At 50.8% G+C, this 23,038-nt stretch overlaps 6 protein-coding genes across 6 annotated transcripts; 2 read left to right on the forward strand and 4 right to left on the reverse strand.

Moving 5' to 3' along the window:
- Window positions 1-1,091: 1,091 nt before the first annotated feature.
- Window positions 1,092-4,948, reverse strand: PIM1 (ATP-dependent Lon protease pim1). The gene is made up of 2 exons (XM_018276373.2): window positions 1,592-4,948; window positions 1,092-1,538 (listed from the first exon to the last, which is right to left on the reverse strand). The coding sequence occupies exons 1-2, from the start codon at window positions 4,748-4,750 to the stop codon at window positions 1,374-1,376; spliced, it is 3,324 nt and encodes a 1,107-aa protein (XP_018129929.1). The 5' UTR covers window positions 4,751-4,948; the 3' UTR covers window positions 1,092-1,373.
- Window positions 4,949-5,250: 302 nt separating this feature from the next.
- BRO1 (bck1-like resistance to osmotic shock) lies at window positions 5,251-8,903 on the reverse strand. Its single transcript, XM_059463843.1, has 4 exons — window positions 8,160-8,903; window positions 7,676-8,105; window positions 6,447-7,604; window positions 5,251-6,397 (listed from the first exon to the last, which is right to left on the reverse strand). The coding sequence occupies exons 1-4, from the start codon at window positions 8,435-8,437 to the stop codon at window positions 5,291-5,293; spliced, it is 2,973 nt and encodes a 990-aa protein (XP_059319661.1). The 5' UTR covers window positions 8,438-8,903; the 3' UTR covers window positions 5,251-5,290.
- A 600-nt stretch (window positions 8,904-9,503) lies between these two features.
- VE01_06938 (uncharacterized protein) lies at window positions 9,504-11,694 on the reverse strand. Its single transcript, XM_018276375.2, has 3 exons — window positions 11,334-11,694; window positions 10,016-11,274; window positions 9,504-9,968 (listed from the first exon to the last, which is right to left on the reverse strand). Exons 1-3 carry the CDS (start codon window positions 11,541-11,543, stop codon window positions 9,767-9,769), a joined length of 1,671 nt encoding a protein of 556 aa, XP_018129923.1. The 5' UTR covers window positions 11,544-11,694; the 3' UTR covers window positions 9,504-9,766.
- Window positions 11,695-11,887: 193 nt separating this feature from the next.
- On the reverse strand, window positions 11,888-13,008 carry VE01_06939 (uncharacterized protein). The gene is made up of 3 exons (XM_018276376.2): window positions 12,566-13,008; window positions 12,238-12,508; window positions 11,888-12,187 (listed from the first exon to the last, which is right to left on the reverse strand). Exons 1-3 carry the CDS (start codon window positions 12,788-12,790, stop codon window positions 12,144-12,146), a joined length of 540 nt encoding a protein of 179 aa, XP_018129922.1. The 5' UTR covers window positions 12,791-13,008; the 3' UTR covers window positions 11,888-12,143.
- Window positions 13,009-15,458: 2,450 nt separating this feature from the next.
- Window positions 15,459-20,624, forward strand: VE01_06940 (uncharacterized protein). Its single transcript, XM_018276377.2, has 6 exons — window positions 15,459-16,003; window positions 16,062-16,358; window positions 16,666-17,171; window positions 17,240-18,271; window positions 18,326-18,657; window positions 18,718-20,624. Exons 3-6 carry the CDS (start codon window positions 16,828-16,830, stop codon window positions 20,280-20,282), a joined length of 3,273 nt encoding a protein of 1,090 aa, XP_018129875.1. The 5' UTR covers window positions 15,459-16,003; window positions 16,062-16,358; window positions 16,666-16,827; the 3' UTR covers window positions 20,283-20,624.
- Window positions 20,625-21,063: 439 nt separating this feature from the next.
- VE01_06941 (uncharacterized protein) lies at window positions 21,064-22,680 on the forward strand. The gene has a single exon (XM_018276378.2). It carries the CDS (start codon window positions 21,141-21,143, stop codon window positions 22,464-22,466), a length of 1,326 nt encoding a protein of 441 aa, XP_018129876.1. The 5' UTR covers window positions 21,064-21,140; the 3' UTR covers window positions 22,467-22,680.
- Window positions 22,681-23,038: the final 358 nt, after the last annotated feature.

Here is a 23,038-nt window from a genome sequence, read left to right on the forward strand (position 1 = left end):
ACCTGCACCGTTCTAGCTGTATCTTCTCACTATGTCTGCGCCTCAGCGGGGCACGTGTCACCGCTGCTCTGGGGATCAGCGCCATGGGGATTTTACCCACTCGAGTATCTAACTCCGTAACTGCTCTTGGTCGTCCCTTTGGGCATCATCCTACCCGTTTGGGTGAACGGTAGGTGGTATCATTCATCTTCTAACTGCTCCGAGACCCGCAATGCTCAAATAGCCCCCGGCTTGCCACGTCTCCCTCCCTTCTCATCTCGGGTCTCAAGCCTCAACTCGGCGGCGGCTCTACTACCCTCTCCTCACCAACGCCTCCTCGTGTCACGGACGTGTATACAATAATGCCGCTCTTTCCTTCTTCTCTCCCCGGCTACCCTACTACTAGACGGTCTGTTTCCTCATCCAGACACGACCGCATCTGTGCAAGTTTCCACCTCGCCAGGTAACATCGATATCGACCTGTAGATCGACATCAAAACGCCAACGATCCAGTCCACCACAGTATGAAACAACCTGTAACCAAAAACCGTTCAAAACATGCTCACCCCAGCATACCTGCCTGTCCAGCGGTAGAAAAAAGAAAATGGCGCGCGCGGCTTCTCCTTCCGCCCCGTTTTCCATCACTCAATCTAGGGCCATGTGTAGAACCATGCTCCCAATTAATTACCCTGTGATTGCCACGACGTACCCAGATTACCGAGCTCAGCGGCAGGACAGGCGGAAATTCGCTCTTTCCTGAGGGGATTAATTTTTTCATTGGATAAAGTCTCTTCCTACATGGGAGTATTGGGCAGCGATGTTGATGCAGTGTACTTCCCCCAGCGAGGCTTTCGTCTTCCATCCTTTGACGTGTTGTTGTTGCTAAAACCCTAGAGTCGTGCTGCGCTGTACGTGCATGACAAGGCTCATCTTCCCCGTGAACCCGGAACCAACCACGCTACAGAGAACCATTCGCCTCGTAAATCTCGACGGTTTGACTTACCTTCTTGCATTGAACCCACCTGATCATTCTCCACAATCACATCAACACACATTTTTCGTTTTGGTTTTGGTCAAGAAAAGTCTGTGGAGCGCGGGATGTTTGTGGTAAGACGAATGGATTGCACAGATAATATGTCTTTTTTTACATTGGCGAAATGGGTAAACCAGCTGTGGTTGACTGGTCCGCCCAACACCCCGTTCTAATGGTCTAGATAATACACCAGTATATTACAGAAATGCTACCCACGCCATATATATGCAACTCCAAGAGGTGAGGGGGTACTCGTTGCTGAGTCCGCGACGCTACCACGCCGAAGCCGATAGGCGCCAATTTCCGTGCGCCAAATTTGTCCATCAAGAGGACATTGGTCCGATCATCGAAGATCCCTCATTCAATCATCATCGCCCGAGTCTTCGCTCTTATCTTCCTTCTTTGGCTTGGATAGCTGCTTCTTCCAGACGTTGTTCGCTTTCTCAACGTCGAGGTCCGCGAACACCAGGCCGAAGACATCCGAGTACCACTTCGCAGGGTGCCCTTCAATGCCTTCTTTGATGTTCTATAGTCATGTTAGCTTTAGCAGATTGGTGGAAATGAAGGAATGATGCTTACCTCTGGAAGTTCCAGCCAGTCAGACAGGTTGTCATGAGGGAATATAATCTTCTTCGATCCAGCCCGGCGTGCTGCTACAGTCTTCTCGCGGAGACCTCCGATTCTCAGGACCTTTCCAGTGACAGTAAGTTCACCAGTCATGGCAATCGTTGGGTCCAGCGGCGTGTCCAAGGCCAAAGACAACATGGAAGTTGCCATTGTAATACCAGCCGATGGGCCATCCTTCTGAACGGCGCCCTCGGGGCAATGTAAATGTAACTTTGCCTTGTCGAAGAAGTGGTTTTCTGGGAACTCCTTCGCCATAACCGATTTCGCAAACGAATAGGCGATTGTGGTGGACTCCTTCATGACGGCCTTCAGGTTACCGGTTGTGGCCAACCCAGGTCGAGACTCTGAATTTAATGCACTCTCCAGAATCGACTCAACGTACAACGCCGCTCCGCCCATCTGTGTCCACGCAAGACCCATGGCAACTCCGGCCGGTGTAATATCGTAGAGCCTATCCGACGTAAAGACCGGAGCTCCGACGTAGTCCTTGAGGTTCGTTTTGTCGATTGTGATGTGAACGCTTTCAGGAACAGCTAGGCTGACACGAGGCACCTCAGTCGTCTCCTTCTCAATGTTGCCCGACGTCTCTACTGTGTCCGTAGTATCCTTCTTCGAAGCCTCCAGGGCTGCCTTACCCTCCTCGGTAAGGGCCTCAGCCTCGGGGAGAGCATCTTCTCCCAGATCCTGAACGATTTTCAGTGCCGATTTACGGTACACCTTCTCAATCTGCTTCTTCAGGTTGCGGACTCCAGATTCACGGCAGTATGATTTGATAAGCTCTTCGATAGCTTCTTTGCTGAGGTCGACATCGACATCCTTCAGGCCTGCAAGCTCCTTGGCAGCAGGGCCGAGGTATCGTTGTGCGATAGCCATTTTCTCGTCGGAGACGTATCCAGATAACTCGATCATCTCCATTCTGTCGAGTAGGGGGCGAGGGATCGTGTCAGTCATGTTTGCTGTGCAGACAAAGAGCACCTTGGAAAGGTCAACCGGAACATCCATATAGTGATCCAAGAATGAGCTGTTCTGCTCCGGATCAAGTAACTCCAGTAGCGCTGATGCTGGATCTCCTTGATGACCCCTGCCAATCTTGTCGATCTCATCGATTAATATCAATGGGTTCTCGGTTTGACATTTCTTCAGCGCCTGGATAATGCGTCCAGGTAATGCTCCAACGTATGTACGTCTGTGACCCTTGATCTCAGCAACATCCGTCAGTCCACCGACACTGAATCTGTAGTATTGCCTATTCAGGGCTCTCGCAATGGACTTTCCTATGCTCGTCTTTCCAACACCAGGAGGCCCAACGAAGCAAAGAATCTTTCCCTCCACAGTCCCTCTAAGCTTGCCAACGGCAATGAACTCTAGAATCCTATCCTTCACATCCTTCAGGCCATAATGGTCCTCGTCGAGGACAGTCATGGCGTTCTTGATGCCGAAGTTCTCAGCGCTACGCTGACCCCAAGGAATTTGGGTCAGCCAATCCAGGTAGTTTCTTGTGACGTTGAATTCGGACGCAGCAGGCTCAAGATGGGCCAGCTTGTTGAGCTCTTCGTCGAAGACCTTCTTAACCGCCTCTGGCATTGCCAGTTTCGAGGCCTTGTCCTTGAACTTCTCGACGAGCTTATCTTTCCCATCGGACTCAATTCCAAGTTCCCGTCTAATCCCCTTCATCTGCTCCATCAACCAGTATTCCCGTTGGCGCTTTTGAATCTTGTTTTCTACATCCTTGGAGATTTTAGATTGTAATTGGGCGTTCATTAACTCCTTCTTGAGCACAACGAGGGCCTTCTGCAGGCGCTCCTCGATGTTCAGTGTCTCGAGCACGTCTTGCAGCTCGGCAACCTCACCCGAAGACACAGCAGCGGCGAAATCAGCAAGTTTTGCAGGCTCTTGCATAACATTCCCTGCAGATTGGCTCATGGAGAAGGTGGAGATTTGGTCCCGGAACAAGCTGTTGAGACTTGCGACCTCCTTGAAGACATTGACAATCTCGTTGGTCACAGCGCGAATAATAGGGCTCTTGGGGTCGTGGGCCTCCTCAACAAGGTTTTCGACGTTGACCAGGCTGACCGGGTACTTTCGTAGAAATGCGGTGGGCTCATACTGAACTGCAGATTCGTCGACGGACTTCGCCTCGGGGGGGATCTCTTCGAAGCTCGCTATGGCGTCACCCTTCTTCTGGGAAGGTTCGGCGGCCGCCTCCGGCTTTGCTGGAATAACATCCGGAATAATAGGTTCAGCCACTGGAGGTTGTTCTCCAGCGGCCTTTGCATCGGTACCTGGCCGGTTTGGCGTTACCAAATCCGAGATTCTGATCCTTCTGTGCGGGTATAGAACTGCCGTCAGGGCATCGGGCTCGCCGTGGACAGGGAATGCGCTGGTGATCTGGGCAAAGACTCCGACGTCGTGCACATCATCCATGTTTTCGATAATGTCCCTGTCCGCGTTTTCATCCTTGAAGAGGAATGCACCGATATAAGGTTGTCCCCGCTTTATCATCTCTTGGATTGCCGCCGCAACGTTGGGATCCCTTATAGTGACTGCCTTGTAGAACCCAGGGAAGAGCGGTCTCTTGGCGATCGGAATCGCCATAACCTGGGGGTATATTTCGGGAACAGTCGGTTTTTGTAAAGCTCGTTCGTTCGCAGACTTGCGACCTTTGCGGCCGCCATCGCTTCCGGATTGCTCGCCACTGCCGCCAGTTGCACTGCTTCCCTTCCCATCTACTGGCCCTGCCCCTGATGCGCCGGCGGCCGGCGTGGAATCGGACCCTTTGGTCTTTGTCTCCGCCACATCCTCGCGCTCCTTCTTCCGCTCCAGCTCTGCCTTCTCCTTAGCTGCCCGAGCGGCAATCTCCTCAGGAGATATATCTTTCGAGTCGTCCGAGGAGTCTTTCAGGAGACGGGAGAAGGTTGTGAATGTCGACGTAGAACCTCGGCTCACGAGGGGTACGGCTTGCCTCCGCGAGGCCGACAACTGCGTCCCATTAAGTGACAGCCACCGACCGCCTGAGTACGGCCGCAGGGCAACGGTCCTGCTATGCTGTGCTGTAGCCCTGTATACATTCCGAAGCGCAGGCCGCCATGGCAGGTTTTGGCTGTATAGCATACTCAGCCGAATGGAATCGCGGTCGAGAAACGAGGGCGCTTGTGATCTCGTTTGAAACTATTTCAAACCTCGTAAATGGGCGCCTCCAGTCCGGCAGGGGTTGCAGGACAAAATAAAATAAAAAGATAATGCGAATATGCGAATTATGGAAAATTAATTGAAGGAGGCGGCTACCGAATCCCCAAGGCACGCGCGAGGTGTCATCGAATGGCTTCTTTTTGAATTTCCAATCACTAATCCCGATCGGCGCTTGTACGGATCTGGGCTAGTTTAGGAGCTCCCAGACCCGAACAACCCGCCAGTCACCATCGGCCTTCCTCCGTATCGGCCGAATTGAAGACAGCGTCAACGTAGAAAACATCAGCTTTACAGTTACTATTTGAAGGCTTCTACGTAGATAAATAATATATATTTATATGTAATTATACCTGGTCGCTAGAATTTTGTTACTTAATCCAAGAATACTCGTTTTACCAATGCGAATGCACAATTGCAATGTTAACGTTTAAATGCAGCTTTATATTTATCATGTAATCTAACCTATTTCCACGAATTCAGCCCCGCCCATGGATCCTGCGCACCGGACTGCTGGCTCATCCTGGATTGAGAAGCAGGATACCCATCTCGGCCGTTACCCTGTTGATACACCGATCCTGGTGGAGAAAACGTCTGTTGAGGACCAAGAGGAGGTGGTCCAGGGGGTGGTGGAGGTGGGACGTAGCCGGCTGGGACGAACTGTTGCTGTTGCATTGGCTGTGCAGTGTGATGTTGCTGTTGCTGGTACTGGTATTGATTAGGGGAGAAATGCTGTTGAGTAGGAGGGGGCGACGTGGGTTGTTGATTGTATTCACGGCGAGCAAATGAACTTGGATCATAGCCACCCTGCTGAGACTGTGATCCCGGCCTGGACCCTCCTTGATTCCCATATTGGTCGGTCCTCTGGCCACCTTGCTGCTGATAATAGTTTCCTGGCGGTGGGCTACTGTATTTTGGGAATGTCGGTTGTGCTTGCTGTGGAGGAGTCGCCGACGGGACTTGATATTGGCCGGCAAAATTCGTCGGTGGGTAGTGTGCAGAGGGCGAAATAGACGGTTGACCTCTTGACGAAGGAGGGTTCGCGTTGGATGGGGATGTTGATGGGTCCATCGACATCCTCTCCATCAACCCTCTCAAACGCTCACGCTCCCTCTCTTGCTGTCCCCCGGCATTGGCAGCTCTGTCTTGCTCAATCTGGTGCAGAAGCTGCGCTCCCTCTGATCGGCGGTTGTTGACGAAAGTCTCAACATTCTTCTCAAGACTGTTTACAGTATCTTTCATCTCCTTATACCACGTCTGGGCGTCACTGAGGCCGGTTTCCAGCTCCAAGAACTCTTGGTATACTCGTTTGTACTTGGCAAGAACAGTGCCTCTTTGCCTCGTGATGGCCTCATATTTGCTTTGCTCGGATCGGACTCTCTTGTCTTGCAAGAGGCTATTGAAGCTGGTCGTGAGTTCTTTCATTAAGGATGATTGCTTGTGGTTTGCTTGGAGAAGTCGTGTCTGATATGGTCGGAACTTTTCTAGTTCTGTTTTGAAGAGCTGCGTCTCATGGCTCGAAACAGCCTTTTTATTGAGAATAAGGACCTGCGAGATATCGTCGTTGTGCGCCTAAAACAACATCAATTCCTATCTTTCTCTGACAAGGGATATTACGTACCTTCTCCTTCAGATCCTTAAGAACCTGGCCTCGTTCCCGCTTAATCAGGTTGAGTTTCTTCAATACGTCTTCTACCCTGTTAACTTGGTCCATCACACTGACGTCGTCATCAGCGAAATCGGCGTCCAGAAGATTGCCATCTAGTCCCCCAGATGCTGGGCTTCCAGAATTATTCCGCTTGCCGCCTACTTTGATCAATGCTCTTTGAAAGAGCACATCGGCCTCGCCAGTTTCACCCGCTGACCTCATCTCATCAAAGTCGACTTCGTTCTGTCGCATCTTGGAATATAAAATGTTATCACTCCTTCCTGCCTCCTCCAAAGCATCGCGGTAGTTCTTGATATCATCCCTTAGCGTCATGGTCAACCGCGAACTTGGTTGTTGTGTCCACTCTCCTTCGTATTTGGAACGCATCTTTTCGCAAACACTTTCTTCCATATCAAGCTGCTTCGTGCTCTTCTCGAGTACGCCCGTTATGGATTCTCTACTACTAGTTAGGTAGTCAAAGGTTCCACCATATGGCTCATGGCCAGCAAGCTCGTCGCACCACCCCTTAAAGTCGTTGTCCGAAAACACTTCATTATCAAAGCCACCCTTGATAACCTGCAATGCGCCTGGTAGTCGAAGGTAGTCCAGGCTCGCAGCCATCTCGGAGTTGGCGATTTCTACCCGCTCTGTCTCTGCACGAACCATCTTTGCCTTCTCCTCATCGTACAGACTGGCGGACTCGGTGACAGACATTGGTATTATCTTTTGGAAAATATCCGGACCCGTGATGCGCTGGATATCTTGGCCTGCGTACAACTCGCTGACTGGAATTGCTTTTGCCGCAGGGAGCTTTAGAATAGCAGTCAGACCTGCCTCTGCGGGCACTGTTTGATGATAAATATAGTCGTTGTCCTTTACCAGCCCTTCCAGCTTCTCCTGGACGGTTGTGAGATGGCGTTTGGTAATATCCACCAAACTGGAGCCTGTTTCAGAGCTCAGGTTCGAGTTCGCGGGTACGTTATTAGGGAAGCTGTTCGCTGCCCGTTGTGCGTCTTTGGCCATGGTTTCTGCAACCTGAAGTCTAGCGATCGCAGTACCGTGAGAATTGGCGTCATCATCAGCTAGGGCCTGGTAATATTGCGCCAGAGAAGCCATATAGTGAGATTTGATCTAATTCTGTGTCAGTCCCAAAGCAACATACTGGCAAGAGCACCTGTTGCACAGGGCTTATGGCAACATACCTGTGTGACAAGCAGCCAAACCTTCTCAAAAATAGCTTTATTCACATTCTCCTGAACACCCTCCACTGCTTGAGAGTATAAATAGCCAGCTTGGCTTGCGAGCTTAGCCAGCAAACCTACTTTCTTACCATCCGCAATTTGTTTTTCCAGGAACACCTCTTGCCCCTGTGCAAGCATAATCTGTATAAGCGTCTTCACAGTGTCCCTACTGAGATCCGTAGATGGCGCGTGGAGGAAGTTCTCGTTTATATATGTGAACATTCCCGCGGATGCTTGGAAGGAGTGGTATGCCGTTTTCAACCCCGTATCCTCAGATCGGGACTGGTGCGCTGCGTGGCATGAGAGCACGGCAGATATGTTAAAAATAATTGATGCCTTTTCGTATGCCAGAGAATATTGGGATGTCGGCTTGTGGGTGAATGCATCGAACCTGTAATTACAATGTTAGAAGTGACTTTTATATGAGCGTATTTCCGCAACATACCATGTAAACGATATCTTGATGTGGTTTTCATCCACCGGGAATCGAAGGTCCAATAGCTCCAACTGGCCATAATATCTGTATAGTAGGTCCCTTCCTGCAGCGCTATCCTTCCCAGCACCTCTCATATCCTGTCGCAGGCGATTCAGCGTGGCGCATTCTTCCGCATATCTCTCCGGGTCATCGCCATACGTCTGACGAATGTAATCCTTCAAAGGCGGCACCCAATCTATTTCATTCGTAGCCTTTAGAGGAGCTGAGATCATGGGCGACGAAGCCATCGTGGTTGCTCTGCGTGGCGCTCGCCCTGCTCCTCAAGTGTTGCGACCCGCAGGTGAGAGTGGACGTTGAGCTACAGCCGGAGCCGGTGACGACGGTTATGACTTAATTCGCGCTTGGCCGCAGCATCTGCCTCCGCGGCTAGGTGGGCTCCCCTCAGGAACTAGACTCTGCAAGCAGCATAAGTTTATTGAAGGTGTGAGCGGATAGTCGACGATTGATGTAGCCAGTCCTTAGCTTGGTGCTTATCGAACTTCAGCTGTTTGCTGGCGGTGGGGGCCGGGGACAGCTGTTGCGGAGGGCCTGGGCCACGTCGGTGGGCGGGGGATCGAGTTGTTCGAAACCCGACACGGACAACGCAGCGATGGGATGAGGCAGCAATTTTTCGCTTTGGGATACGGAATCGAGGATGTTGGAAGCTCTGAGTGTACGGACTTTATTGTGGCTGGGCCAAGATGTGGTTTTGGGAAACCGGGGGTGGGGGGGAGGGGAGGGGGTGTGGATGGAGCCAATATCGATTGCTATCGGGTTTGGTGGTTTGGCGCTGCGGCTTCCAGCGAGTCTCGTCATAGCACTCTAAAACCTACAACTTTTCTAAAACCACCATGACAACCAGGCATTATACCCAGTCACTGTTAAAAAACTAGTTGATTGGGCATGAGCAAGGATTTATGCTCAAAAAGAAAGTAAATAATCCTAATATGCCGTACATAATAACTCCACATATGTATCGCCGTTTACTCTTGAACAGCATGTATGTAATGCACCACGTATGCACCATCTTGCGCACCCACTTAAGGGGGATATTTGCGCCATATTTCACTGTCCAGAATCACATTCACAGTTAATTCCAATAGATATCAAAGTGGCACTCATGCAAAGTGATGGGTTGTGATTACTGTCTTGGAGCTGACACAGCATACGATTGGGTGTATCGGCCTCGAACTACCAGCATGGCAACCACACTGGGAAACAAGCCTTGCCCGTATGACCAGGTGGGGTTGATTGAGAAAATATCAGGGGGGGCTTTCTAGGAAGTCAACCCAACCACACGAGGATTCATTCCGCAACGTTCGTTTTGCTTGATAAATATATTTTGGTGGTGATTTCTAGGAGTGTCCGTCTAGTTTTGCTACATGATATACATACATTGTTATATACAAGTTATTACAGTGAAATGATGGGATGCGACTTGTACGACCGCAAAACCATCATCTTGACCAAGAAAGCGTGCCAGGGAGGCTTTCATGCCCAACCAGCCAATTGCTCTGGCACGCAACTAGGGCTGCCCACGACTAGAAGTCATAGAGCGCAACGGGTGGTGATCTATCTCACAACCCGGAATCGGAGCCCTTCTTGGGCGACTTTCCGTCTTTTTCCTGAGCGCCGCCGTCTTTGGGGGCATCTTTGGGTTTGGCATCCTTCGAATCAGACGCAGTGGTGGTACTCGACTCGGCGGGTTTGTCAGTCAACTTGTGCCAGATCGACTTGAGAAACCCTTCATTCTTCTGAGAAGTTTCGGTTTCGGAGGACCTATTGATGTTAACAAGGCTACCTCCAGGAGTATATCGGGAACTTACTTGGAGCTGTTGACGTTCATAACCCGCTTCGCCGTCTTATCACCCATCTCATCCGCGAGAATCTCTAGAATAGTTCGCTGCTTCGCGGTGAGAAATTTTGGCACCGCAATCTTGAACTCAACCTTGAGATCTCCCGTGCCAGCCCTACGCGCATTAAGCTTTTTCATACCCATGCCGCTGAGGGTAATCTTGTCACCTGCCCCGGTCCCCGTAGCAACCTTGACATCAACGTGCCCATCCAGAGTTGGGATTCGTACTTCACCACCAAGCAGGGCGGTAGTCAGGGGTATAGTCGCGGTATAAAGGACGTCGGACCCAGATCGGCTGAATTTCGGATCGGAAGCAACCCGGACGTGGACGTACAAGTCTCCAGGAACCGCTCTCGCTCCAGGAGGTGCAGCAGCACCTGTAACTGGTGCATCACCCTCCTTGTCGACACGGAGCCTCATTCCATCTTCAATACCGCCAGGTATGTCAATATTAATCGTCTTGCGCTCCCGAACAACTCCGTCGCCATCGCAAGTCCCGCACTCTGATCCTCGGGGTATCGTAACACCGCGCCCACCACAGGAGCCGCATGTCGAGGCCATCTGGAAACCTCCCTGCATGAAGTGAACGCGTGTCCCAGTTCCATCACAAGACTTGCATTCGGTGCGCTTCGTGCCTGCCTTCAATCCATTTCCGGAGCATGTTTTGCAAGTCGTCATAGGCGTAATAGATATCGTCTTCGTAGCTCCCTTGGCTGCTTCCATAAAAGATATGCTGGCCTGCACTTCGATGTTGTCGCCAACGAGAACCTCCTCCTGGGAAAATGGCGAGCCGCGTCCTCCTCGCCCCCCTCTCTTTCCAGCTTGTCCACCAAAGGCCTTGAAGAGATCATCGAATGAGAAATCTGCCCCAAATCCTCCAGCGCCACCGAATCCAGCTCCCCCACCACCAAAACCGCCAAAGCCACCTCCAAATGGGCTGCCTGCGCCTCCGAAAGGGTCTCCGCCTGGGCTTGGACCGCCGCCTTGGTTGAACGCAGCTTCGCCATACATATCAAACGACTCCTTCTTCTTCGGGTCCGACAGTAGCTCATACGCAGACTGAGCTTCAGCAAACTTTTCTTTCGCGGTCGGGTCTTTATTCGTATCGGGGTGGAACTTCTTAGCCATTCCATAATAGGCCTTCTTTATATCGGAGGCCGAGGCATCCTTGCCTACCCCAAGAACTTGGTATGGGTTCTTCGCTTGAAGGCTGCGCGATGCGTGGAACGCCTATAGTTTACATGTTAGTAAAGTGCATGATGCTTCAAATATCATAGCTGTCAACGTACCCTCCTTGGCGATGACCTCAGACGGGCGTTGGCTGAAGCTGCCAAGTCCCTCCGGACATTTTGCCTGGCGGTGCAGGTTGTATAGGAGCGCACAGCGGCCTTGTCTAGTGCTCCATCTGGGTATCGTGATCGCCTGCAGACGCGGCTGGAGGCGCGGTAGCGGATCGAAATAGGTGCCTTCTTCAAAAGGCTGGAAGTGCCAGAGTTCATGATGATGCCCAAGCCGAGTGCATCAAAGATTGCCGCGCATTCGAGGATCCGGCCGCGAGTAGGTTCTCAAACTCGTAGTAAATATGGCGCGTATTTGTGAGATATTAATGTGTAGCGGATACCAAAACTCAGCTTGAAGAGACAGTAGAGTATTGAATTGTCCAAGTTCGAGGTCCGGATTGTCGCCCTTTTTTTTCGGCTGTACGGGATTGGCTGGATGTTACTGTGGAGCCTCGGAATTATCGTTATCGAGGGGCGCCCCAAAACCTCCCAAGGTTGATAACGCATCATCGGTGCCTGTGAACATACCATAGAACAAAAGAAGTAGATGTTAAATTGAGATTCTGTCATGTCAAGTGTAATGCTATTGTTTACTACTTAAGCCTGTTTCAAAAATATATAGAATGTACAGCCAGTATTGCCCCTGCGACAACCAAGCTTATCACAACACCAGACGCCATTTGGCAGCGACCAATTCCAAGGGCGCCGCTGCGAATTCGCAGCTATTATGCCTCCTTCCAAAGTATATTATATTATACACGCAATGTAAAATCAATTGGTTCCCTCATTGAGGGTTGGGTATTCGCGGGGTTGCCTTGTTCATCGTGGTTTGTTTGGGGCAAATCGCATGCGAAAGTTTTTGTCTGGACGCTTATCAGCTCTGACCACTCCGTGGAAGCAAATTACCACTTACCCTGCCACTTCACTTTGTATAGAAACTCAACAATGGCCTCGTTCTCCTGAATACCCAAGCCATTGAAGTGTTTGCGAACGGTATTCGACAGCTGGTCCTTGCTCTGTCTGCGCTTTTCTCTTCGTCGCGCCATGGTAGGCGAAAAGCGACCAATGCCGGGTCCCGTAAGCATGAGTTGATTGTAATCGCTGATAAACGCCGGAGGAGTGTTCAGTTGATAGGCGTGGCTATATGCTTGCAGGATTTCTGGATCTAGAGTCGACCATTGCATCTGAGGAGTATCAGCACTCGAGCTCTCATCGCGAAACGTGAATAGGAAGCGACTTACCCCCACATTGGCTTCTTGGGCAGCTCCATTCGGGGCAGACGTTACGCCCGTCACTACTGAGCCGGCTGTTGCCACATCTCGTAAAGAGCTGGAGGCAGCACCGGTCCCGCCTCGTCGACCCTTGGTGATCGTAGTAGCATTGCCTGAACCTCCATGTCTCTCTCTAGTGCTAGACGCCTCAGACCTCGAGTCGTCTGGGGCGGCGCGTGCCTTCGAGGGAGCCATTGCCGTGTATGTGTTAAAGAGTGGCGGACCGCATTCGTGACATTCGTAATTGGGTCGTTGAATGCTGGTGATGGGGAGAGGGACGAGGCTATGGGTGAAGCGGATTCGTGTTGGACCGTCCACACGACACGACTACCTGAGTGCCGAGGGCGCGGTATCTCGCCATACTCTATCGGCTACATTGAGACTAGTTCATTTTGAGCTATGCCAAGCCATTGGTACCTTCTTACTTGTGTGTGTACCTTGGAGACGGAAGCCACCTTATGTAATACGACAGCACTATTGGCAGCAACTCAAACAGAGGCACTCGGAACTGAGCACTCCACTACAGATATATTGGTTTGGAGAAAGGCTCATCGTCTGTTGTGTCGGTATAGCAAACAATACCGAAGAGTACGGAGTATGACGCACTTCTACTTGTACGGGTATTCTGCGGCAAGGACAAACTGGGGAGCCGGAAGAGTCTCCGGTCTGTCCTATCAGCCAAGATGCATACATATCAGCTCCCATCCTCTCATACTCGAGTAGGAGAAGAAGAAAGCGGATTACTGAGAGGGGCGTGAGGGGCGTGAGGGGCGGCGAGGCATTAATAAAGCAACTTAATAACCACAGCCTTCTGTTGGAGTGGAAGAGGAGTGGAAGGGGAACGAGTACACCAACCAAAAGTACTCAAAGCCGATGTTGCCGCCGACAATCGACGGAGGCGGGGATGGGTTTGGCCGGGGCGTAATCGTACTAGTTCCATCAAGGCGTAGCGTCATGCAAGGCACTGTACCGGGGTACATAGGAGTGGACTGGTCTGAGCGGGCCAAAAGCACAACAACACTCGCTAAGGCATGTACAAAATACAAAGTACAAGATCAGACATCTCCACATTCTCCAGGTTTCCCTGTTGTGTCTGGCCAATAGGAGTGGAGCAGTGCCATCTGTGAACACCCCTTTCTTCCCTGCGGTTTTCTGTAGCGACGCAGTAGCGACGCGCAAGGGGATAGATGATGATGGGGTGTAAGAAGTGAAAGACAGGGCAGGCAGACCAGGGACAGGCAGGGCAGGGCAAGGCAGGGGAGGGAAGTGAGAGAGTCCGTTCACCGAGGACGATAATACTTCGGTGTCTTACGGAGTTTTTGCCGTACGCACGTATACGTATACTAGTAGATTTGAGTAGAGAGTAGTGTAGTGTAGAGTGGCTGGTAGTGTAAGTGGTCGGGGTGTGCGGCCGATGCCGCAAATTGCATGGAAAGTAGAGTGAGCAAGGCTATCTGATATACAGTAGTCTACTATACAGTAGTCTACTATACAGTAGTCTACTATACAGAAGTCTACTATACAGCAAGCAGTCGTCTGCTATACGTAGTCTACTAAGTAGTATCACGATGCTGCACCCTCACCTCACCCACCAGGCACGGCAGTACAGTACTCTATATTATTGAATACTTTGACTCTCGCCGGGAATGTAGATGTGCCTGAATCACTTTCTGAATGTGCGTCCCGGGGCGTTGGGTGTCTGTTACCGCCGCCGCAGGTAGTGGGGTGGAGTTTGTTTTCTATTTGCCACCAAGACACCAAGACAAGACATCTCCAACATCTCCAACATCTCCGCCGAGCGAAGGATCTTCATGAATTCCCGCTTGCGTACCGGCGATGATTTCCCGCGACGCCTTACTTACTCACTACGATGTCAACGTACGAGTGCGTACCATAGGTTGACACCTCGGCTGAGACCGAGGGGTCCAGAGAGACGACCAGCGAGCGAGTGAGTGAGCGAGGGAATGATGCTGAGTTGCAACAGTTGGTGCAAGTACTATAAAGTACTGTGTTGGTTGTAGTCGTATGCACTGAACTGCACTCCCGCACTTGCCGTACCCAGTACAGATGGGTCCCATACTAGGAGGCTAACTAGGAGGCATCTGCAGGTCAGTACTAGGGATATTTTGCTGTAGAAGAGCTTTTGCCTCGCTCCGTCCCTCGTCGTTCCCTCGTCGCTCCCCTCGCTCCTTCTCCCTCCATGTCCCCAAGCCAAGCCACAACATCCCATCCATCTAACCAACACTAACTAACACTAACTAACATCCCTCCTCATATACCCCTGCTCTGCTACTTTCTTCCCTTGCCCTCTCTTCCCTCCATCTCTCTCTCCTCTCCCTTCGCTCCCCCCACCTCCTCCTCCTCTCCTCGTCTCCCCCTCTCCTCCTCTCCTCCTCCACCCACCACCAACTCCACTCCACCACCCACCCTCCACCCACCTCCACCAAAACCCAAGCCAGTTAGCTGCGGCAAAAGTACTTCTCCGTAGTGGCTGCACCACATATGTACATGGGGCACGCACGGTTCTAACCCCCAAAATACGACTCCCCCCCCCCCCCAGTTTTTGACTCTGGCAATAGTGCGGTAGACTCCAAGTAGTCCATGTAGTAGAAGTAATACCATGTAGAAATGGGCAACACTTGGCCAAATCTGCCAATACTAGAGGCGCTATTATTATTTCGTCGGTGGAAAAGATGGTCCCCCTCTGAGCCTTGGTGGTGGATGTCAGTGGATGCGGTGGATGTTGACACGCGGGACGACGGGGAGGCCTAAATATCATCAAGATAGTCCCCACCTCCGTTTTTGTCAAACCCGCCCTCCCTCTCTCTCCCCCCCCCCCCCTCCCCCCCCCCCCCCCCCCCCCGCCCCAATCCCTCAATCCATATCCGCCTCATTCTCCATCCTCTCTTCTCCCCATCTCCATCTTCCCCATCACCATTCCCCTCCTCGTCTCCGTGAGATGAGCGCCTAGTTACATCGTCTCGCCGCCAAAAGCCATAGCTCCCCGGACCCGGACACGCACAGTCTCACTACTGCTGTACGCTCCCGCCAGCCGCCGCCCCTCACAATAATTGCTCCTCCATCTGATCTACTTTCGCCAGGCGCCCTTAGCTTCCTCCTCTCTGGCCGCGACACGCGACCTCTTCTCTGTCGCCGTTAGCGGATCTTCTTCTATACTTTACCTTTCTCCAGGTCCATCTATCATCTACTGTACTCTGTATAGTAACTCTGGACGTCCGTATACTCCCAAGGCGCTACCGACGTCGCCTCTGTACGCTTCGGCTCTGCATCGACAATTCGATCCACCGCCCGCTGCTAACTGTTGCTTGAAATCCCCACCATCCGTCCCGTCTACGATAAGAGGCATCTATCACAGCGATCTCTCTCAATTACTGCTGGCGCAGGCAGGTCCGTAACAATTCACATCATACCTCTTCTTCCTCCATCATGCTGATTCTGTATTTAGGCGGAGATCCGATTCATAGCTCCCCCCGGAAATTCTCCGGCCTGTAACATCCCGCGCGCGACGTTCCCCGCGCCTCCGCCCTCCGATACTCGACCTGATAAGTTTTCCCCCGCGCCTGTGAAACCAACCTATCGACCTTTCGAAGCGGCTACAAATTCTGGATGAGATGCAGCATCTGATCTGCTGAGTCGACGCCGTGGTCGCTCAAGCGCACACTTTTATCGCGCTGCCAGCTCTATCAGATCTAGCGTTGACATTGTATGCCTTCGCTGTGAGTTCGGCTGGTTTCTTGGTTTGGTAAATATATTTCATCTGTTTGAGCGTCCTTTAACCAACCAAGCTTCACACGCACGCAGCATACTCTTTTGCGACGGCGCGACAAGTGTGATGCGTTGCAAAAGAAACACCTGCGATGCGCCCGATGCGCCTGTCCGGTCTCCTGCGAGAACCGGAGGTTGCCTCGTTGGTCGCGTGCCGTCCAGGCATTTTTACTCCCCCCACCCTGGAGAATCAAAGATGTTTTAGTAACGCATTATATAATGTTTCTCTCTCAATCTCCGTGTTTGATAACCTGGCGCACTTGGGCAGAGCTGACGAAGGACAGTAAATGTAGCCTGCGGATAATCTTCGTCGCCCAACGACTAAATATACTTGCCGCTTTTTCGGGGTAAAGGACCCTTATATCAGGACCCTTCTTCCACATACGCATCGAAAGAGCTATTACCACTTGTGATAATTTAAAATACCTGTCCCGGCGACACAGATAATGACTTCGATTGTTGCCCAACCGATCCAGATCCACCCTGCAAACGTGACCCAGTCGTCCGTGATAATGGACATACCGCTGGAGTCCCCTCCGGTTCTATCGAAGATCAAAACAGAAGGCGAAAAACCGAGGGGAAGGCGGCGAAGCCGGACTCAGATTACGTCGAAAGACAGTAATGGATACGGCTCCGGAGCTGATGGCGATGAGGGACAGTCGTCCGGTGGTGATGGAACTGATGGACCTGAGGGTGCCAGGAAGAGACGAAGAAGCCGAAAAGGCCTCGACAAGAAATTTGAGTGCCCCCAAGGCGGATGCGGTAAAAGCTATTCCAGGGCAGAGCATCTGTAAGTCTGAATCCTTTGGCGAGCGGCGCACGGTTTCTGTGTTCTTGACTGACTAGGCGTGATCATAGCTACCGTCACCAACTGAACCATACTCCAAAGCAGATATACAGCTGTGATTTCCCCGACTGTGACCGCACGTTTGTCCGCCAGGATCTATGCAACCGCCACAAAGAACGCCACACCGCTAAAGGGTCACAGCTTCAGAGAAAGGATGCCATGCTGAGCAACGTTTCGCCAATAACTAGCAACAACACCAGTATGGCATTCAAAGGCTCCATGTCCCCTGAAGTCGGACGGCCTGGTAGCAGCGGCTTCAAGCCAAGGACTGCGCAAGCGCCATATCAGTCACCCGCGGAAACTTTGTCCGGCCCATTCTCCCCTGTCGGTGCCCATACAACGTCGGCATATCCTCGCTCAGGGTCACTATCGGCTACTGCCGACCCCAGCAATGCTTATCCACCAGCGGGTAGCCCCTATAGGCGTTCCAACAGCGATAACAGCATCCAGTCCGCTCATACCCTCAATGCAGGCTCGATGCAGCAAAATTCAACCGGGCAGGGGCGCCATGCGGGCATCGGTGGAACGGATGGTAACATGCAAGATAATACTTTGTACGGGAGACAATCCCAGCATTCGACGAACCCTGGCTTTGATGCGCTCTCCCCGAACCAACGGCAACAATCATACGTGAACAATCATAACAACGGAATGCAGGTGCCTATGCAACAGCCATATGTCAATGCCCAGAATTTCACTCCGTTCTCGTTACCACCGCCAGGCTTCTCACCTGTGGCTGCACCAGCATCAACGACAACATCACGGGATACTGAATCCTCATATGTCATCTCCCCACCACAGACTTCCATGTCGATCGACTATCAAGGCCGTGATACTAGCCATCCACAGCAATCGGGCCCCGATATGATGCTGCTGGACCAGATGGCTGCGGTAAACACCATGCCTGTATTTGGCGGAGAAGGTTATAACAGGTCTCCTTTTGCAATTCCGGACGACTTTGTTGCCTTTCTATTCAGCGGACAACACCTTGACAATTCATCGCCAATGTCAAATCCGGCACTTGGGACGCAAGGCTACTCAAAGTAAGTTCGATACCTTATTCGTTGAGAGGTCACTTTACTAACGCCCATATCCAGCTATCCTGATGCCCAGAACCAATATCAACCGTATTTTGCAAATGAGATAAACCTTGGTGGTTACTTTCCGCAAAATCCGCAACATCCAATGGCAGTCACAAGTCTGCTAGATACGTCTACTCCAGAGATGATATTGTCGGAAGACAAAAGCCAGGAGATTATCGACCTGATCAAGGAGAGGTTCAATGAGACCGACCATGCACCTGTTGCAAAGCAAAAGGAGGCACTGCTTGACGGCGACCGCAGCAATGATTCTCATATGATGAGCAGGAAGATGATGCAAACTTATATAGGGAGCTTCTGGTGGCATTTCCATCCTCAGCTGCCAATCTGTGAGTTTCATCAAATCTACTTTCATCCTAAGAAAGAACGCTTTGCTAATTTAAATCCAGTGCATAAACCGACATTTTCTCCTGAAAAGACTCCAAACCTTCTTCTCATTGCAATGATGGCCATCGGCGCGTCTTGCCTTGATAAGATGCACGGGTATAATGTCACCCAGTCGGGTGCCGAGCTTGCAAACTTCCTTGCTTGGCACTTGAGATGGGAGATATTCAGTGACGTCCACTTTCGTCCCCCAGCGAAATTGTGGGTGTTCCAAGCACTTCTCCTCCTCGAGATTTATGAGAAGATGTACTCTACCCGAGCGCTCCATGAGCGCGCACATATACACCATGCAACTACCATCACATTGATGCGGAGAGGCAGTTCGCTGATTGGAAGATCTGCATTGGATTCTCCGCCAAGCGTGAGAGACGAGAGGCAGGGTCCCAATGACTCCAAGCAATCGTCAACTTCAGGGGCAAATACGCCAGATGAATGGTGGAACCACTGGATCACAAATGAAGCGACCCGCCGAGCGGCTTTTGCAGCCTTTGTGATCGACTCTGTACATGCTACTATGTTTGGTCATTCAACGGTTATGGTCGCCCACGAAATGCGACTCCCGCTACCGTGCGACGAGGCACTCTGGTCAGCGACCAATAGCGCCGAAGTTGGTAGAATCGAGGCAAGCCTCCACGCCAATGGCGTCAAACCTGTATCGTTCCTCGAAGGCCTGAAGAGGACATTAAATGCGCAGGAAGTTCGAACAAACGCCTTTGGACGAAGCATTTTGATGGCAGGATTGCTAAGTGTGAGCTGGCATATGAACCAACGAGATCTCCAGGTCAATTCGCTGGGAGTCTCTCAGGTGCTCGGAGGACGTGATAAGTGGAGGGGCTCTCTAACACGGGCGTTTGATCTATGGAAGCAAGATTTCGACAGGTCGCTGGCCCACAATACGGAAACCAATTCGGGCCCCTATACGTACACTAGCAAGCAAGATGAGGATACTGTCTTCGAAAGTAGAACGGTACTTCATCATCTAGCACACATGGCTATGCATGTTGACATCGTCGACTGCCAAATATTTGCGCGAGCAAAACGACTCCTCGGCCGCACTATTGGCACTCAGGATCTGAACTCTACGCAACGAAAAATGAAGGACATCTGGGCTCCAACGGCCAAGGCCCGAGACGCTACGTACTACGCAATCCGGTTCTTATGCACAGTATTGTTACCGGAAGACACATCATCTGGTATGCACATGTATGACCAGGACACCGATTTCGACTATTCAGCCCGCGATGATGTCCTGATGAACCGCTCATGGGTCCTTTACTTTGCTGCTCTGATCGTCTGGTGCTATGCCTTCGCCTTGGAAGGTCCCACGCAGGAGGAGATTCCATCAGCAGGCGCATTCCAAGACCAGGTTTTCGACATGCGCGTGTACCTCAGGAGACTGAGCAACGTCAAGTCCCCTGAAGAGCTCAAGTCCGTCAGCAACCTCAATGGCTGCACCGGCATGCTCATGGTTCTCCGCCACACCTTCGAGAAAACCCGCTGGGAGCTTCTTCACGAAGCTGCGAACCTCTTGACGAACTGCATCCAGCTGATCAGCACCAACAACGTTTAAAATTTTACTATACATATACGTACATATGGTGAGGAGGGTGGATCATCTTTGACATTTATCATCATATTTTGCATTGGTTTGCGGGCGCCCTGTTTTTATACACATGTAAATTTGACCTCGTGTCTATGGGCATGTAGATACGAAAATGGTCGGTCGGGTCGGTAGTTAACATACTACAATATCGCGGCCCTGGATGGATGTTTTTGAAGCGGACGTTTTTTGGTGTCCGTTTTTCTGCGGGTAGACTTTGGCATACCGCTTCCGCTTCATCTTGTTGATTATACCATGCAGCTTTATTAGATACTTTTTATATACCCCCAAAATAAATACATGAGAATTGAGCATTTTAACATACTACGATGATTACTGAATGAACTACCTGCTAGTGAACTGGTTTCAATTGTGAATTAACTTATAAGAGAGCTGCTCGTGGATTAACTTGCGAAATATAAGGATCAGTTCGGTTTTTTGGTGTAGGATGTGGTGACCCAGGTTGGTGATTGACCCAGATTGGTGAGTGACCCAGATTGCTGATTGACGAAATTTCTCAAAAATATTTTTATAGTTACTGTCAACACTAGCTGACATGTATAGTTCCACTTCACTTTTTTGGCAAGTCCAAATCCATAGTTGCGTATGGTTCTGCACCAAATCCCCTCTTCGGAGCCGGCCGGGCGATTCGCATGTGTCTAGTCTATTGCGCGATGCGTCGATCAACTTGCACAATCATATACCTCCGTAAGTTCATTTCATTTTATTTATTTATATATGCATATATATAGTTATAACCCTGCATATTTACTTATTTCTTTGCTATTATTGGATTCGTTTCGTCCCATCTTTCCTTATACACTCACTATGAAGTTATTTACTCAGACGCTCGGAACCGTTGCTGCCGCCACTATCGCTGTAGCATCGAACAGCGGCGGGAATCCTCTGGCAACATCAGACCAACGAGATCTTGATGCGCTCTCCATAAAGATAAATGAAGACCACGACTTTGGATTTCTTAAGGCAGAGGCCAAAGCTACTTTCCAAATAGCACATGGGCTTCCCATAAGCCAGGAAGCCAATTCGAGAATCGATGCCGCTATAGACGAGCTGGCATTTAGTTCTATTCAAAAAGCAGTGAACAATGACCCTTACTATCCGAAGGTTTATTGGGTAGATGCCGGCCCTCGGAATTGGTTTGGACTAGACGTACCTGGCGGACGATATTCTTACGATAATCCGGATTGCATATATAGAACGATTCCAATCAGCAGCAAACTTCGTTATGTCCTAAGAGGATATCGTCACCCGGAGGGACCGACGGATGTCACGTTCTCGCTCATCAGCGATCCGAATTCGCAAAATACGGTAGCAAGCCTGGCTGGTGATGACCTTGTTGTAGACGCAGATGGATCCTACACGATTACTATTGACAGCTCGTCTGGTGAGGGGCAAACAAACCACATCAAATCCTCTTTACTGGCACAGCAACTCTTCGTTCGCAATAATCTGGGCAACTGGCAAGTCCAAACAGCTGATAACCTTACGGTTGAGCTCATTGACGATGCAACGGGACATAAACCCATCGATGAGACGGCTATCGTTCACCGGGCTCAATGGAACCTTCAGGAGTCCATCATTGACTATGGCGTCGGTGCCCTTGGATTGAAGACAATGATCAACCCCGTCAACACGCTATCCAAACCCAGCCAGTCAAGCACCCTCGGCACGCTCACCACGCAGGCAAGTTCATTTGGCCACTTCAATTTGAAGGCCGGCGAGGCCATCGTTGCCACCCTCTCCATAGGAGAAGCCGACTACTTCGTCTTCCCCGCCACGGACCCCTGGCTTATTACTGTCGATCCAGGAGCATATCAGCTCAGTCTCAACAGCGAGCAGGCTGTCGCTAATGCAAATGGAACGTACACGTTTGTTGTGTCCCGGACAGATCCAGGGGTCAGTAATTGGATTGACACGGCTGGGCTTAATGAGGGCACCATTATGGTTCGCTGGCAGGGACTGCCAACGGACTCGTCCGATAAGGACAATGGGGTTGCTATTGTCACTCAGGTGGTTCAGATTTCCCAGCTTGCTGATGTGCTTCCAAGCGGGACGAAGTATGTGACGCCAGAGGAACGCAAGGAGCATCTTGCCCAACGTGCTGCGGGATATGCTCAGAGATTTCAATATTGAGGTTTTAGGTAACGCTGGTAAGGTATAATTTGATGCTAAGTACAAGATAGAATCTCTATCAGTGGAGAAAATACTCATGGTGGGAAGAAACAGAATACTCGTGTTGTCCGAATGTGTTTCATAGACCCTGTGCATGGCAATGAGCAGGACGTTGGCAACTATACCCCTATATAGATAGAGTATCTAGAACTTTAATAGGTTGCTTCAATATTTTAATACACGGTATATGGGCTCCTGGGTTTGGCGCCGATGGCTTGCGGCCGCTTTGAAATTCGATAAAAGAGCAGCTCCTCCAAATCCCTAGTTCGAATTCAGCAACAAAGCCCTCGCCCGTTTTTATTCACCCCCCGAAGCTCATCCCGTCGAATTTCAGTATTTATACCGGGATGTCAACCTTACAATATAATCCAAGGGTGCCTTACTAGCGTTATCCCGTCACTAGGCGCATGCCTTCCGGCGTTTAGTTTTATGTCCATCTGCAGAGTTGTGCTAACCCGGACATTAAGCTATAGGTCAGCTAACTCCGTCATCTTGAGGTGATAAGCACCCATATAAAACTAGATTACCCTATA

The sequence above is a fragment of the Pseudogymnoascus verrucosus genome (assembly GCF_001662655.1).
Source record: "Pseudogymnoascus verrucosus strain UAMH 10579 unplaced genomic scaffold scaffold_25, whole genome shotgun sequence".
NCBI lineage: Eukaryota > Fungi > Ascomycota > Leotiomycetes > Thelebolales > Thelebolaceae > Pseudogymnoascus > Pseudogymnoascus verrucosus.